Source organism: Nothobranchius furzeri, chromosome 3 (genome assembly GCF_043380555.1).
Source record: "Nothobranchius furzeri strain GRZ-AD chromosome 3, NfurGRZ-RIMD1, whole genome shotgun sequence".
NCBI lineage: Eukaryota > Metazoa > Chordata > Actinopteri > Cyprinodontiformes > Nothobranchiidae > Nothobranchius > Nothobranchius furzeri.
The window spans coordinates 40,859,409-40,876,120 of NC_091743.1; the positions used below are offsets into that span (position 1 = coordinate 40,859,409).

At 43.4% G+C, this 16,712-nt stretch overlaps 1 protein-coding gene across 3 annotated transcripts in view; it reads left to right on the forward strand.

The window, feature by feature from the left end:
* LOC107385846 (SRSF protein kinase 3) overlaps nucleotides 1–16,712 on the forward strand; it is a 58,653-nt gene that overhangs the window by 300 nt on the left and 41,641 nt on the right. Inside the window, exons 1-2 of one of the 3 annotated variants that reach the window (XM_054748038.2) lie at nucleotides 319–401; nucleotides 493–773. In XM_054748038.2, the coding sequence (XP_054604013.2) occupies nucleotides 554–773 (220 nt within the window). In that variant the 5' untranslated portion in view covers nucleotides 319–401; nucleotides 493–553. Of the gene's footprint in view, nucleotides 1–318; nucleotides 402–492; nucleotides 774–16,712 lie in introns of those variants that run through there. The other 2 variants (XM_015959988.3, XM_070549164.1) reach the window with 2 other exon arrangements.

Genomic DNA, 16,712 nt, shown 5'->3' on the forward strand with positions numbered 1-16,712 from the left:
TATTGCTGACTTTTCTTTCTATTTAAATGACCCCCAGTAGATTCCAGTCCCTTCTTGAGGACATCCTATAATATGGATATCCAAGCAAAAATGAGTGATTTGCAGCTGGGACATAAATTAAACGTCTTATGTCTAGAGAAAGGAACTTCTTCAGAAGCATTTGAAAGGCCTTTATTTGAACTGCTGAACATTCATGTTGACATCAACGGAGCTCACACTGCAGCAGGTTTTTCTATCTCAAGTAGCTTCTAGTTGCTGCTGAGCCAGTGTTGGGGCTATTTACGTTGACTTGCCATTCATTCAGCTAAAAATAAACATACACAAGCACTGGCCCTCACAAAATGTCACACAACCTGCTGCCACCAGGAGCTACAAGCATAAACTAACCACCAGAGAAAAAGGTTATTTCGATTTTTTAGAAGCTTAATTATGATTAAGGACATTTTCATTTTATTTGTTACTAATGCTTTTAAAATTTTTGTTTTTTTCCAGGCACTGCTGTCTTTGTGGATCATTTCTAGCTGCACTCAAACTTCCCAGACTCCAGTTAAACATGTCTTCTGCTTATGCAGCGGCTATCTCAGCCCTTATTACATCCAACACTCCTTATCCACCCATCAAATCCAGCCCTCAACCTTCCAAAGAATCAGCAGCTGGTCAAAAACATGGAAAAATTCCCCACTGTCCTCCGGCTGGACAGAAACTTTCTTGTTCACCCGAGCCTCCGGGATCATACGATGAACACCCGGAGAATCCTGCAGACTATGGCATAGGTAGGTAAGATTTCAGAATTCAAATCCTGTTGGGGCCTTTTCAGGTCAAAATGTCATCAGTCACATTGTTCATTGGAACTGAATCAGTAAGTCTACAGTTTAAATATTATTGTCTCCTAGCTGACCTTTAAAGAATGTTTGTGTGTTAATTCCAGAATTGGAACTGCATCATGAGTTTCCTGTAAGTTTTTATCAGAAGCTAAACAAAGTCCAGGTCAGAGCAACGTGTGGTTGGGAGTTCTCATAACAGCTTTAAGACTTGCCTAGTTTTGAACTTCAAGATAATGTCAGCTCTGGAAAGTTTTACTGATCATCTTGTTTTAGTTCAAAGTTTGAGTTAAGGTTTGGATGGTTATTATTCTGCAGAGACATTTTTTCTCCATTTTTTGGTGAGAAACTAGCAAAACCCCATCCCAAAGGTGTTATCTTAGCTTTGCACGCTGCCACGTATATCTGAGTGTGTGAAGATGCGCACAAAACGTGCACACCCTCAAAACCTATAGGCCCATTGAAAGTTATTGTTTACAGCCGGGTAACTGCGCACATCCACATAAGCTGGAGGGCAAGAACCCCATCTCTAACCAATTCAGATTTTTTTTATCCATCCATCCGTCCGTCCGTCCGTCCATCCATCCATCCATTTTCATCCGCTTATCCGGAGTCAGGTCTTGGGGGCAGTAGCCTAAGTTGAGAGGCCCAGACTTCCCTCCCCCCAGCCACTTGGGCCAGCTCCTCCGGGGGAATCCCAAGGCGTTCCCTGGCCAGGTGAGAGACATAGTCCCTCCACCGTGTCCTGGGTCTACCTTTAGGCCTCCTCCCGGTTGGATGTGCCCAGAAATCCTCACCAGGGAGGCGTCCAGAAGGCATCCTGACCAGATGCCCGAGCCACCTCAACTGGCTCCTCTCAATGTGGAGGAGCAGCGAATCTACTCCGAGCCCCTCCTGGATGACAGAGCTTCTAAGGGAGAGCCCAGCCACTCTGCGGAGAAAACTAATTTCGGCCGCTTGTATCCGCGATCTCGTTCAGGTCCATCTTCAAAATTCTCCTCCATACCTTCAAAGCAATCCACAACCTCTCTCCTCCATATATCTCAGACCTTATAAGTATTCACACCCCGTCCCGTTCACTCAGATCTTCTTCTTCCATCCATCTTGCAGTTCCTTCTGCCCGTCTCGCTACCATGGGGAGCAGAGCTTTCAGCCGCTCTGCTCCTCGACTCTGGAACTCACTTCCCCCAGACATCAGGAACGTCGACAGTTTTACCCTTTTCAAAACAAAACTCAAAACACACATGTTTAAATCTGCCTACAACCTCTGATTTTATTGAAATGTTTCTCTCTGTTTTTTCTTCTTTGGGTTTTATTATTGTTTTATTGTATTTTATTACGTGTTTTGTGTAAAGTGACCTTGGGTGTCCTGAAAGGCGCTTTGAAATGAAATGTATTATTATTATTATTGTTCTTTCGGTGTCTACCCAAAGCTCATGACCATAGGTGAGGGTAGGAATGTAGATCGAGAGCTTCGCCTTCTGACTCAGCTCTCTCTTCACCACGACAGACCGGTACAACGCCCGCATCACAGCAGATGCAGCACCAATCCGTCTATCGATCTCACGCCCCAGTTTTCCCTCACTCGTGAACAAGACCCCGAGATACTTAAACTCCTCCACTTGGGGCAGGACCTCATCCCTGACCCGGAGAAGGTATTCTACCCTTTTCCAAATCAAGACCATGGTCTCAGATTTAGAGACCATAGTTTTGATTCTCATCCCAGCTGCTTCACACTCGGCTGCGAACCGCTCCAGCGAAAGCTGAAAATCACGTTCTGATGAAGCCAACAGGACCACATCATCTGCAAAAAGCATAGACCTGATCCTCAGGTCACCAAAACGGATGCCCTTCACACCTTGGCTGTGCCTAGAAATCCTGTCCATGAAGGTTATGAACAGAATCGGTGACAAAGGGCAGCCTTAGCGGAGTCCAACTCTCACTGAGAACGAGTCCGACTTACTGTCGGCAATGCGGACCAAGCTCTGACACCGGTCATACAGGGACCTAACAGCCCGTATCAGAGGGCATGGTATCTTATACTCCCGGAGTACCCCCTACAGGGCCCCCAGAGGGACGCGGTCACACATCTTCTCCAAATCCACAAAATGCCCAACCAGTCCACATGTAGACTGGTTGGGCAAATTCCCATGCACCCTCCAGGACCCCCTAAGGGTATAGAGCTGGTCTGGTGTTCCACGGCCAGAACCCCTGAATAGACCTTACCAGGAAGGCTCAGGAGTGTGATCCCCCTGTAGTTGGAACACACCCTGCGGTCCCCCTTTTTAAATAAGGTAACCACCACCTCTCCAGGTCTCACTGTCGTTGCCTACGTGAGCGTTAAAGTCCCCCAACAGAACAAGGGAGTCACCGGACAGAGCGTTCTCTAGCACCCCCTCCAAGGTCTCCAAAAAAAGTGGGTAGTCTGAATTGTAGTTTGGTGCATAAGCACAGACCACAGTCAGAACCCGTCCCTCCACACCTAGGCGGAGGGAGGCTACCCTTTCATTCACTGGGGTAAACCCCAACGCACAGGCACCAAGATGGGGGGCAACTATTTAGAATTGAAAAATTTTTTTCAATTCAAGTTTATTTATATAGCGCCAAATCACGACAAGAGTCGTCTCAAGGCTCTTTACACAGTAAACATTCCAATACAGGTCTGTTCATTAAGCCAATTATGGAAGAATTAAAATGCCACAAATTGAGCACTTGAATTTTCAATTTGAAAGCAGAATTTCATATCAAGAGACCAACTTTTTAATTTGAGAAAAAGATTTTATATTATTGCTCTCAAAACTTTTAATGCTTGCACTCAAAATATCTGCTCTCTTTCAAATATACTCTGTCCTCCCTCAAATCTTTGATTCTGCGCTCAGATTTTAACCTTCTTACACTGGTATTGTCTTCTCACGTGAAAAATTTTTCTCTGCACGGATCAAAACTTCTCTCACAAGTCTGTTCCCCGCTCCCACGGATTTTTTCTGCTCTCTCTCAAAACTTGGAAGTATAATCTCCTAGCAACCCCTCAGCTTATAGGAGAACTGTGGAACTGGGCGGTGAAAAACGTCTTGGGGTTCACTCGATTTTAAAGTGGGTTATCCCATAGATACTTAGATGCCCAACTGGGCACTGGAACAGCTTCACCGTCATATTAGATAGGTCTCCTCCACTCCAAAGTCAATGCAGAGCAGTGACTGTAAAAAGAGATGCAGATGCAGAGTGAACAACAACAATCAGTGAACACTGGTGCTCCACAGGGGTGTGCGCTGAGCCCTCTCCTGTACTCACTCTACACCCACGACTGCACGGCCACGAGAAACTCCAACATCATTGTGAAGTTTGCGGACGAAACCACAGTGGTGGGTCTCATCACCAACGATGATGAGACGGCCTACAGGGAGGAGATCAGCGCCCTGACCCACTGGTGTCAGGACAACCGTCTCACCCTCAATGTCGCAAAGACAAAGGAGATGATAATAGACTTCCGGAGGAGCAGAGGAATACACACCCCCATCACCATCAACGGCGACGCTGTGGAGAGTGTGAGCAGCTTCCGTTTCCTTGGAGTTCATCTGGCTGAGGATCTTACGTGGTCAGTGCACACGAACAATACAGTGAAGAAGGCACAGCAGCGCCTCTTCTTTCTCAGGAGACTGAAAAGATTTGGCACGAGCCACCGCATCCTCAGGACCTTCTATCGCTGTGCCATTGAGAGCATCCTCACTGGATGCATCTCCGCCTGGTATGGCAACAGCACCGCTTACAACCGCAAAGCTCTCCAGAGAGTAGTGCAATGTGCAGAAAGGATAACTGGAGGTGAGCTTCCCTCCCTCCAAGACATCTACAGGAAGCGGTGCCTGAGGAAAGCGGGGAGGATCATCAAGGACTCAAGTCACCCCAGCCATTAAATGTTCAGACTATTTCCATCAGGAAGGAGGTTCTGCAGCATCCGGTCCAGAACCAGCAGACTGAGAGAAAGCTTTTTCCATCAGGCCATCAGACTGCTGAACACTTCACAGACACCTCACCCTCACTACTGAAACTCCAACATTACACACTCCATACTGTACATTAATGCCACAGTTTTGCACATACCAACCTCTGTACATTTTATATCTCTTATCTTATTGTTTACTTTATTCCTTTGTAAAATATGTATATACACACTATACACACACGCACACATGTAGAATAAATAAATAAAATAAAATACTAGCACACACATTTAGTAATGTAATTACGTAGTAATAACCTTACATACTATACATATTATTACTTAGATTAGCCATTTTTATATTTTGCTTGTTTTTACGTTACTGTATTTTTGCACAACTCTGTTGCTGTGAAGCTCGCACACAAGAATTTCACTCGCATGTACTGTACCAGTGTACCTGCACATGTGACGTGACAATAAAAGTGATTTGATTTGATTTGATTTGACAACTATGCCCGTTTCTGTGCGTTTTTTCACCTTCCTCAGTAGAAATGAATGCAGTGGGGGCAAATGGAGACCCATCTAAAATGTGTCCCAAAAGCAGACCGCTGTGCCGCTACAGATAGGATCGGGTTCTATTTTTGCCACGAGCCACTTCTGTGCCACCTCAGTTTCAGCAGTAAACATTGAGCTAGACAGGAAATCACATAAAGTTTCAGTGTAAACGTCAGTTAATTTTCTAAATAAGGCTAATGTAGCAAAGCTCATGTCTACACCTCAACAGGGGCGCCTCCAGAAAATTTTGATAGGGTTGGCCAGATGGGACCAAAGAAATTTTTGGGGTGGCACACCAAATTGGTCCTTGTGGTAAGTCAGGGAGAGTTTAGCCTGTGGCGATGTATTGCATTGCTTCTTTATTAATTTAAAAATAAGTATGCGGCCTAAACATTTAATTTAAAGAGTAACTAAACCCCAAAATAACGTATTTTTGATAATTAACTGTATAAATGGGTCTTTACAAATGCAATCGTTCTGTTTCTGTGCATTCTTTGACATGTTTGTGTAAACTTGAATAAATCTAGAATCTAGGTCTAAAAATGTCTTAGTGCTGCCCCCCTTTGGCAGAACAACGGCTACTGCATTTTAAACTTGTGATTGACTGGGGCTGGTATATCGACATATACATATATGGACAATAGGTTTCCATAGACTCCAATAACATGTTTTGGAAGAGAAATGGGAGGTGGCTACCACCGCCATTTTGACCATGTCACAGGTTCCGTCAAGCCCAGACAATTCCACAAAAGGGAAGAGAGGTGGAGCTGAGGGTGGGGCTGTAAGGCTGAGATCAACTGACGACACTCGGTCGAACTAGCTACAAGCTAACCTGAAGCTAACCCAAAGCTAACGCGGAGGTGGGAGCTAAGCTAACGGAGTTAGCAACCTAGCTACAACCGGAGTTAACTTTGCATAACACCAGAGCTTCTGAGTCAGAGATACGCCGGGCTGACCGCTGGGTAAAACCGGGTGGAACACAGAGGTCTCAGAGAGCTCCACAAGCCGGCAGCCGCACAGCAGACAAGCGCCGCTGCGATCTGAGATGCGCAGAGCTGCCGCTGGGGAGAACCGGGTGGAAAGGTTTCCATCCCAGAGCTGCACAAGCCAGCAGCCCGCGCAGCAGACAAGTGCCGCTGCGATCTGAGATGCGCAGAGCTGTGGGGAGGGGAGAAACGGGTGGAAAACATCGGTTTCCATTCGAGAGCTCCACAAGCCGGCAGCCCGCGTAGCAGACAGAAGCCGCGATCAGACAGAGATGCGCCGAGCTGCGGGGAGGGGAGAACCAGGTGGAAAACATCGGTCTCCCGAGAGCTCCACAAGCCGATAGTCCACCAACATGTTATATTTCAACCCATTTTCTAAAGTGCAGCATTATTTTAAATGCACTGGGTTTTACCCTATTACATTTAAATTTCATGGTTAAACAGTACATGTTAAAATCTAAGCCGAGCTCGGCAGTGACCTAAAATACATAAATATAATTTTACTTACCAAAAAAAATGAAGTGGAGACTCCTTGGATGCTCTATTAGTGCAATTAATGCCACAGCAAGTCATTTTGTCCAACAATTGCACAAATAATATCCAAAAAAAAAAAAAAAACGCACAAACACTACAACTAATGGTCTAACTTGAGACTGAAAATGACGGAACAGTTTTCAGGCTGAGGCCTTTCCACGGAGCTAGCTCTGTGGTCACGTGGGTCTGATGCTCATTAATTATACAGAATTTTAGGCTTTTAATACACTTAAACAGAAGAATGAGAAAAAAAATTCACCCCCCTCAGAGTTGTCATGAGTGTAAACTGAATCAGTTAAACCAAAAACATGTTTTGGAACCAGGCTGTAAACATGTTTATTTCTGCTGTGAAATTAGTATTTTTAACATGGGAGTCAATGAGGATTTGCTCTCTTCTGACACCAGCCCCTAGTGGATGAGGGTGGAACTGCAATTTATTTCATTTCCGCGTTTGCTTCAATTTTTGACCCGCTTTGTGGGGGCTTGGGCTGGTATAGTTTCACGCCATCGGTACAGTCTCCTCCCACTCCCCCTCCTTCCCTCCCAGGATGGAAATTCCCCACACTTGGCCATGCCTCTGTGCCTCCTGGCAATGCCCACTTTCATGGCATTTTTCAAATCATGACAAGGGGTGGAGTTACACTTTCTGATGGTGTGCAGTCCCTCTTTAAATTGTATGAACCCAAACATTTCAGAAACACACATTTCAGTAATTTAAAATGTTATTCCAAATATAATTTTTTTTAGTTTAATTCAACTGTGTTGCTGTATTCACAAAAAACTATGGTGATAAAAACTTTTTTTAAATGGTGAGCAGCAGAAACATATGTATTTTTTCTGATTATTTCTTTACTCAATAATTGTATTTTTTTTTATTTGTTTTACAATTATCTCTTGAATAAACAAGATCAATTTATGGTGGAACTGAACATTAATAGGATTTATTAACACTGGCTTTTCTTTGGGGGGGGGGGGCATCAATTTTCTAGGGCTGGCCACCTCTTGGGGGCGCCCTTTGACCTCACGGCTTTGTTTCCTATCAGTTTCTTTCAAGAAGTGATTTTCAGCATGGACGAGGCTTTAATCCAGGCAGGGTATGGGGGCCAAAATTAAGACTACTGCCCAGCAGCAGGTAGGGCTGTAGCGAAGCCTCGACGAAGTCGACGGCTCGATTCTAAAAATTTGTCGACGTCAGATCCGGAAGTCGACGCACCGCGCCCACTTGTTGCATCCCCAGGAGTTTGTAAATAGAGGAGGAATCTGCCTGTTTTTCCTCTAGTTCGCCCTCTTCTCCGCCTTCACTAACATCTCCGCCAAATACCGAAGACCCGGAACAACGTCCGTCCACTACTAGATTATTTTCCTGTTTTGCCCCTTCGTCTCCCGGCAACGGACAACAACTTCCGGGGTCAGATGCGCTGCTTTGTGTCTATCGCAGATGTAGAAAATCACCGGGAGCGCTTCTCCCTTCATTAAGGAGCTTCTTTCAGACATTAGGAGAGCTGTTTTGGTGGTAGCAGTCTCTCCTCCGTGCTGGTCTGTTTGCTGCTGGGTGTTTTTGGTTTATTTAAACTTGGTAACTTGAACTTAACGTTGGTAAAGCTACTGTTAGCATCTTCGCTAACAGCTTCTTGCGTTGGGATAAGCTGTTACGTTTTGGTTTAGAGTTCATCTTTTTTGTGGTGCAGATCTCCCTTTTATTACATTTAGAGTGTTGTGGGTTTTCGGTTTAGTTTAAAATATCACCTTGAGTTTGGTTTAACCCGTAACACCACTCGCCTCACGCACATAAGTGACCAAAACAAAGCAGCATGGAGACTCCATCTTCTACCACCTCTCAGGCAGCAGCCTGCACTCCCAAGTTCTACACGTCACCAGAACATAACCAACCGCAACACAATAAAAGCAGTGTTATACAAAATGGAAGGCCTGTAGTGTTTATTCTCTTACAGTAAGAATTTATCAATTTTTTTGAGGAATTTATTTGAGATTTTCTGGTTTTTGTTAATTGTGCAATAGAAAAATAATCATTAGATTAATTTTCTAAATAGTCATTAGAATAGTCGACTATTCGATAAAATAATCGTCAGAATAATCGTTTTAAAAATAATCGTTTACCCCCAGCCCTAGCAGCAGGAGGCTACCATACCGCGCCATAGCAGGGGAGGGGCACAGCACACTCCTGCAGCCTTCACACCTGAATGGTTACGGCCGACTCTCCACATAAACAGGAAAAACAGAAAATGATCAGTCATGGTGAAAACATAAATGTGCCCCAGAAAATAAAAAACTGTAATGATGATTGTAAATGTAAAGTTTAGGGGAGCAATAGCTCAACAGTTTGAGCGGGTTGTCCAGTAATCAGAAAGTTGCAGGTTCGATCCTGGCTCCGGGCAGAGAATGCTGCTGTTGTGTCCTTGGGCACGACACTTAACTCACCTTGCCTGCTGCCGGTGGTCGGAGGGACCGGAGGTGTCTGTGCTTGGCAGCTTCACCTCTGTCAGTGTGCCCCAGGTCATCTGGTCATAGGGCTGCAACTAACGACTATTTTAATAGTCGACTAGTCACCGACTATTGAAACGATTAGTCGACTAATCGCATAATTATTAAAATTTTTTTAAATTTAGCATGAGATTCTTTAATTATGTAAAAAATGATAATAAACACAAGAAAGATGGGTACTTCAATGGAAAATGCATATTTTATTGAACTTGGCTGCTGATATGCCAATTCATACTAAAGTAAATAAAAATGCCCTTTCTAACACCAATTAGGCACAGTGCCCTGTCAGTACAGACATAAATGCATAAATAAAATTAAAATACTTTTGTCAGGCACAGTCGGGCATAACATTAAATCTCTTTTTTTTAAAGGGACTTTACAGAGTTCTGAATTTTTTTGCTCGCGATTGCCCCCTCAGGCCAAAAGCGTAACGACAGCTTCAATAGTAGGCTCGTACACGAGGCGCGCATGCTGTTCGTGCACACTCCTTAACGAAAATAACAGCTGAGACGAAGCTCTGTGAAGCTGACCCCCGTCAGCTTCAAAAGTTGAGGCAAATAGACTGCTCGGTTAGTGCTTTGTTTGTACTGATTTGTGCAGGTAAAACTTACGGTTGTGCTGCAATGGATTCTGAGATATTAAACTTTATTTAATGGGTCATTCAGAGGTCACCGTCCCCCCCGGACTGCTCCATACTGCTCCAAAAAGGACCACAATAGTCACTTTTTTAGTGCTTCGTTTGTGCTGATTTGTGCAGGTGAAAATTACGTTTGTGCTGCATCGGTTTCTGAGATATTACACATTTTAATTTAGCATGATGACATCATCAAATTCCCAAAGTGCTCCAAAATGGACCATATTAGTCTACTTTTATAGTGCTTTGTTTGTGCTGATTTGTGCAGGTGAAACTGACGTTTGTGCTGCTATGGTTTCTGAGATACCGTAAATCCTCTAATATTAGCCTGTATTTAATTAACTGCCGGGTCTCATATTTTGGCCGGTGTCTGAGTCAGCGGAGGTGAATAATGGCCGGTTTTTTATTGTGGCCGGGTGGAATGTGGTAACAAGCAAGTACGGGGGGCGGTTGTGTCATCCGTCTCACTTTTGATTTGCCAGTGATAGACCGCGAGGGTAACTTTAACCGTGCGGAGACGAAGAGGAGGCGAAACTTTGATATCAAGTTCAAAGAGAACGTGCTGATTATGCTGCAGAACACTCTGGAGAGCAGTAGCAAGGGTTGTATGAACTAGTCACTAGTCGACTTCATCGCTCTATAGTGACTTTTTATGCCTGTCATCGACTAGTCGCTGTCACGTGATAATGACCGGCAAGATGCAGTCCACAGAAAAGACAGCAGCCTGCTGTCAGCAGGTGACAAGCTCCTGCGCTTCGCGAGGCAACATGCTGTGCCAGAGCGTCAGTATCTGACACCTGCCGTAAAACAGACATTTAACCAAATTGTGACCTTTTTCCTCTTGCAATTTAACCTTCCCCTCACCCCCATCCTAACCTTAACCAGCGTGCGCATGCAAAGCTCTGATTGTTGACGCGCTCCAGACATCTGCATCCTGAGCACGGCCACAGTAACATTATCAAATCAGGTGTCGCCACCTCAAAAACTAATTTAACACGCGATCGTTCATGTCGGCTCATTTCCTTTTATGTTTTCTGTCTTTTATTTGTGCCTGATGCGTTTTGCTGCTGTGGATCGGGGTGCATCACCTGTTTTGTCCTCGGTGACACACCTAACTGATGTGGCCGGCGAGCACTCTGCTGTTTTTGCGGTCGGTAGATCTTTTAGAACTACAGTTCAAAGGTAACTCATAAGGTGAATATAAATGAACCCAGTAGCAGTTTTTCTTTAGGATTGAGAGGAGATGCAGGAAGATAATAAACAGGCAGGACAGAAAAATAGTCAAATAAAAATAAGTTAGTTTTTGTACCTGGTGGTTGCAACAAACAGACACCATTGAAGGTAATCAGAAGTGAGGAACAGAAAATGAAATAATTATTTTAATGTTTAGAGCAGCAGGAACTCCGAGAGGCTGCAGGCGCATCAGTGAGTTTGTGGCCGCTGCGCAGGGGTGGGGGGAGAGGGCTGAAGCAGAAACTACCGTTGTTAAAAGAAATGTGTTTAACTTTGAAAATGTGGGCGCAATTTTAATTGTCAAAAACTCCAGCGAACCATTAGTTCATTTTGCTCAAATAGAAATTGAGGCCTGCCTCTAATTCTGGCCCTCCTTCCAATAAAGGCCTGGAGCTTGATGAGCTTGAGTCAAATACAGGCCCGGGCCTGTATTAGAGGATTTACGGTATTACACATTTTAAGTTAGCATGATGACATCATCAAATTCCCAAAGTGCTCCAAAATGGACCATATTAGTCAACTTATTTAGTGCTTCGTTTGTGCTGATTTGTGCAGGTGAAATTGACGTTTGTGCTGCAACGATTTCTGAGATATATTCTTGACAATGTTTTTTCAAATACCATGTGTGCCTTTTATTTGTAAATGAGTTCAATAAAGTTTTGCAAGAAAAGCTGTCTCCTTTATGTTTTTTAAATAATCTTTATTTGTTGAACATATACAGTAGTAATTAGTGTTACTTTTACAAATATTTTCTTTCATCAATATGAGATATCAGTAAAAAAAAAAAAGTATACCACCAGGATTTGAACCCACATGGTTAACACAGCACCTGAAAACAAAAAGGTACAACCCCATGCTGTGTTATACACAGTATAATGTGCATTGCTTGCATTTCTTTTTTGTCTTTTGCTTTATTACTGTTACATGTGCTTAATATCGTTAACTTGTGTTACCAGTGTGTTCAGTCTTTCATTTAAAGTCATTTTTCTAAATCAAGTCACTTTTGTGCTCTTTCCTTTGTCAGTCCAAAGCAAGTGTTTTTCAACCCTGGTCTTCAAGGCACACTGCCCTGCATGTTTTTGTGTTCTCCCTGCCTTCACACGCCCCATTCAGCTGACTGCAGTTCAGCAAAAGCTTGTTAATCAACCATCAATTTTAATCAGCTGTGCTGAAGCAGGGGAAACCTGAGAACTCCCCGGCAAGTGTGCTTTGAGGACCAGGGTTGAAAAACACTGGTCTAAAGTATATTTGCTTTTCAAACTCAGTCAACTTCACCATATTTATATATTTGCCATATAGCACTTTGGGAATTTGATGATGTCATCATGTTAAATTAAAATGTGTGTGACGTTTGTGCTGCACACAAACCGATGCAGCACAAACGTCAGTTTCACCTGCACAAATCAGCACAAACGAAGCACTACAAAAGTAGACTATTGTGGTCCATTTTGGAGCAGTTTGGAGCAGTCCGGGGGGGGGGGGGGGGGGGGGACAGTGACCTCTGAATGACCTATTAAATAAAGTTTAATATCTCAGACACCGTTGCAGCACAACCGTCAGTTTCACCTGCATAAATCAGCACAAACAAAGCACTAACCGAGCAGCCTATTTGCCTCCACTTTTGAAGGTGACGGGGGTCAGCTTCACAGAGCTGTGTGAGCGGAGGCCCGGAGGACAGGAGAATGCGCAGCTAATTAATTAAATAATTTGATTCTGTACTTTTATCTTCAGCACAGCTGACAAAGGTTTAAGATGGGTCAGTCCTCCTGCATGCTCAGATCATTCCCTTCCCTTGCTTGAAAAACTGTTCTAAAATGAAAGTTGAACCCACATCTTTTTTATCTGTGAATTCAATGCCGTTCGGCGAGTCTCAAATAAAAATTTGGGCATCTTACTGTAAAAAAAATATACCATTAATGTAAAAAATAAACACTAAATAATTTTTGTTCACATCTGGATTCGAACGCGGATCTTCCGCACAGAAGTCCATCGATTTACTAAGTGAGCTAAAGCGCCCGTAATGTCTTCTGTATCTTTAGCTTTTATATCCTTGATGACAGCTGAAACAACGTTCAAAGAACGGTTAAAGCAAAATGGCTATTTTGTTGCTAATTTGCAGGAAATATCTAGAAGAAACTAAGGGTCCTCAGAAATGTAGCTAGGTTCATCACTAGGCGTTAGGAACAGCGTCAAAGTCGCTGAGTTGGCACTGCCTCACTCTCTGCTGCTAAAGCTACTGATAGCAATTGCTATGGGCTATGCCTGAGTGTGAACACGCGTGAAGCAGCCTGCTCGACCCGAGCATCTCTCTTTTTCTGTGATTTTACAGAAAAACCGAGAAAAACAGGCAATCACAGTAAAAATGCCAGGGCTCATTCTACAGGACCAGGGCATTGCAGGAGAATGTATAAAGAAGAAATTTATTATTTCGATACATGTTTTGGCTGTCAAACTTCCATAATGCCCCTTTAAAGCTAAAATATGTTTAAAAAATGTACATCCAAAACAAAACGTATTGGCTTTCGTGTTATTTAAATCTTACCGAGGTGAGTCAGACTGTTTCATTCAACTGTCCAACATGCTTTCTCTTTAAGTGTTCATGCATCACTGAGGTGTCGCCATGATACGCAAGGACTGCTTTGCACATAATGCAGGTAAACTTTTTATTCGCCGAATCCAGGCTAGAATGCTCCCAAATTTTAGATGTTTTGGTACGCGTAGCTGCGGTGTTGGACGCCGCCATTTCTGTTAGTTGGCACTCAGCAGAGAAGCTATTGCACATGTGCAACTCTCGGCAGAGATTGCAATGAAGTGAGATGCCTCACTCAGTAGGAAAAAACACGTCTGGCAACAACGTCGACAATGAAATTCATTGTCGACTATTTCTATTGTCGATATTTGTTGACAACGTCAACGAATGGTTGCAGCCGTAGTGACCACATGGTAAAGTGCTTTGGAGTCCTCTGACTCTGAAAGGTGCTGTACAAAAGTGGGTCATTCATCATTTAGATCATGAACCCAGAGATGTTTATGAACCTAGAGAACAATGTTCCTGCAGGTTCTGTCAACACACGACTGACTGTGAGGTGACATCTGGAAGCAGCAAGCTTCAGGAGCATCACCTGCTAACTCTAGAAGTTCTGCTAGATGAACCCAGATGTGACCGGCTCCTGCTAGCCTGATGCTTCTGTTAGAAGTGAGGAAACCAAAACGCTCCATCCATTTGTGGTAGAGCTCTGCAAACACTCGTCTTTCTGACCTCATCCCTCCTTTCCTTTTGTACTTCACGAACACGAGCAGCAAAAACAGCAACACCGACTTTTACGCATAAACAATGTAGTGTGTTTTTCAAAGAAAGAGAACTAAAACATTTTAAAGATCTTACAAAAGCATCTGATTTTCTGCAGAACTGTGGTTCTTTGTTAAAGTTGTGAAAGTAAAATACATCACATTTTAAGTCAACGTATTTTAATTATTCACTTTTTCTTTTGGAATGGAATGAGGATGTGAATGTGAGTGCATACGTGGTATGTGTTTTATTTATTCATTTTATTTGTTTTATCGTTTTTATGCACTGTAGGTGATGGCACCACTTTAATGTTGTTGGATGACATTAAAGGCATTCTATTCTACTCTAATAGAAAACATTTATAAGCCATATTTAATAATATTTCAAGACAAAACTTTTTATAAAGCTTTTACATGTTTTCTTGTGTCCTGGTGTCTTTACAGGTGAGCCATTACATTTATCTTCCTCAATAGCTTCCTTACAGCAACAGTGACTTGTGCTGCATTGTGGTTATACCACATACTAAGTGTAATACTACATTTCTACCATACCCCTTTGAGCATTTCACAGAAAACAAATGTTAGTTTATGCCTGAAATACAACCATACACATTGCAGAAACTTTTTGTTCTGTTACTCCGTACTTAACACTGTCATGTTGTGGTGTAGATATCTAACCCACGACATAAAGAATCAGCTTAGAGAGGGGGGTAAAGTGTTTAAATAAGAATTTATTAAAAGGGAAACCAAGGGAGCAGCATAAACGTAGCTGAGTTCTTCACAAAGGGGGCCGGTGCGGAAAATCTGTGGACAGATGGGAGTTAGATCCAACTCAAGGAAGGAACAGGGAATCAGAATTGTGCAGAGGACTTGAAGTCTGGAGAGGGGGGAAATAGCTCGAGGGAGGAGTGGTCCGGTCTGGGCTGAGAGGGTTTTCCTGGGACTGAGATCCAAAAGGTGAGATGTGGAGGGAGCTGGGTTTGTGGAGATCCAGGGAACTTAGGCGGGCAGCTGGAGGTGGTTCTGGCCAGGGAGGGACTGAGAGACAAGCAGGTTGGAGTTCCAGAGTACAGCCAGTCGGAGATGAAGGTGGAGGTTTGGTGAATGTGAGCAGGGAGGGTAAATGCAAAATCCAAAGCGTTCAAAGACACATCCAAAATCGTAAAAAATCAAAATTCTCAAAAGGTTCAAAGGGCTCAAATATAACGCAAAGAGGTGGCTTGGAAGGTACCTACGTAGAGTAATCATCCAGTGAAGTGAAGGTGTCTCCCAGCTGCTTAAATACTCCCTGGCCGGCTGATGAGCAGATAGTCTGCAGCTTGGCCACCTCCAGACACATCAATCATGGTGAAAAGGCTCGCTGAAACATAAATGCTCCATTTTGTTCATTACAGCGCGAGAAAAACATCGTGATGAAACACATTTTGATAGTTAGCAGTTATGCACTTAGACGTGGAAACAATGCTCGTGGGGTAAACAACTCATAGCATTACACCGGATTTGCCATAATGTTCAAAGAGCTAACCATTAAAAACGAAGGTGGGAATACTAAACAAAAACATCTACGCTAGGTCCAGAGCTAGCATAGAAGACGAGTGATACGATAGGGTAAAACTCAGATCTGGTGATTTTATAAACGTGATTTTATAAATTTTATATATCGTGAGAATAGGCTAATCCACCTAGCTATGTGCTCCTTTTGTAATATTAAACGCAAGGAGTTGTAAAAAGTAACATAACAAAACAGAATTGTATAAAATAAACTAAAGCTAGTAGCCTTGAAAAATAACTTACTTGGGCGTCTTGTTGGCTCTGGTCCATTTTGCTGGTCCAGGTGAACAAAACTCCCGCTCCAGATCGGAGCCCGCGGGTTGCAGGCAAACTGTTAGTGCGAAGATGCGGCAGCCACACAGGGAAATCCACAGATAGTAAAAACGAGCGCACCCCAAAGAGGTTTGTTCCCGACTAGCTCTACATTTTCTTTCTATTGGCTGAGCGGTTGATAGGAGATTATACTTCCAAGTTTTGAGAGAGAGCAGAAAAGATCCATGAGAGCAGGGAACAGACTTGCAGGAGCAGTTGTGATCCGTGTAGAGAAAACGTTTTCACGTGAGAAGACAATACCAAATCAAATCAAATTTATTTATGAAGCACTTTTCATACAAATGCAGCTCAAAGCGCTTTACAATATTAAAAACAAACAGGCAGCAGTCGGTTTCCCA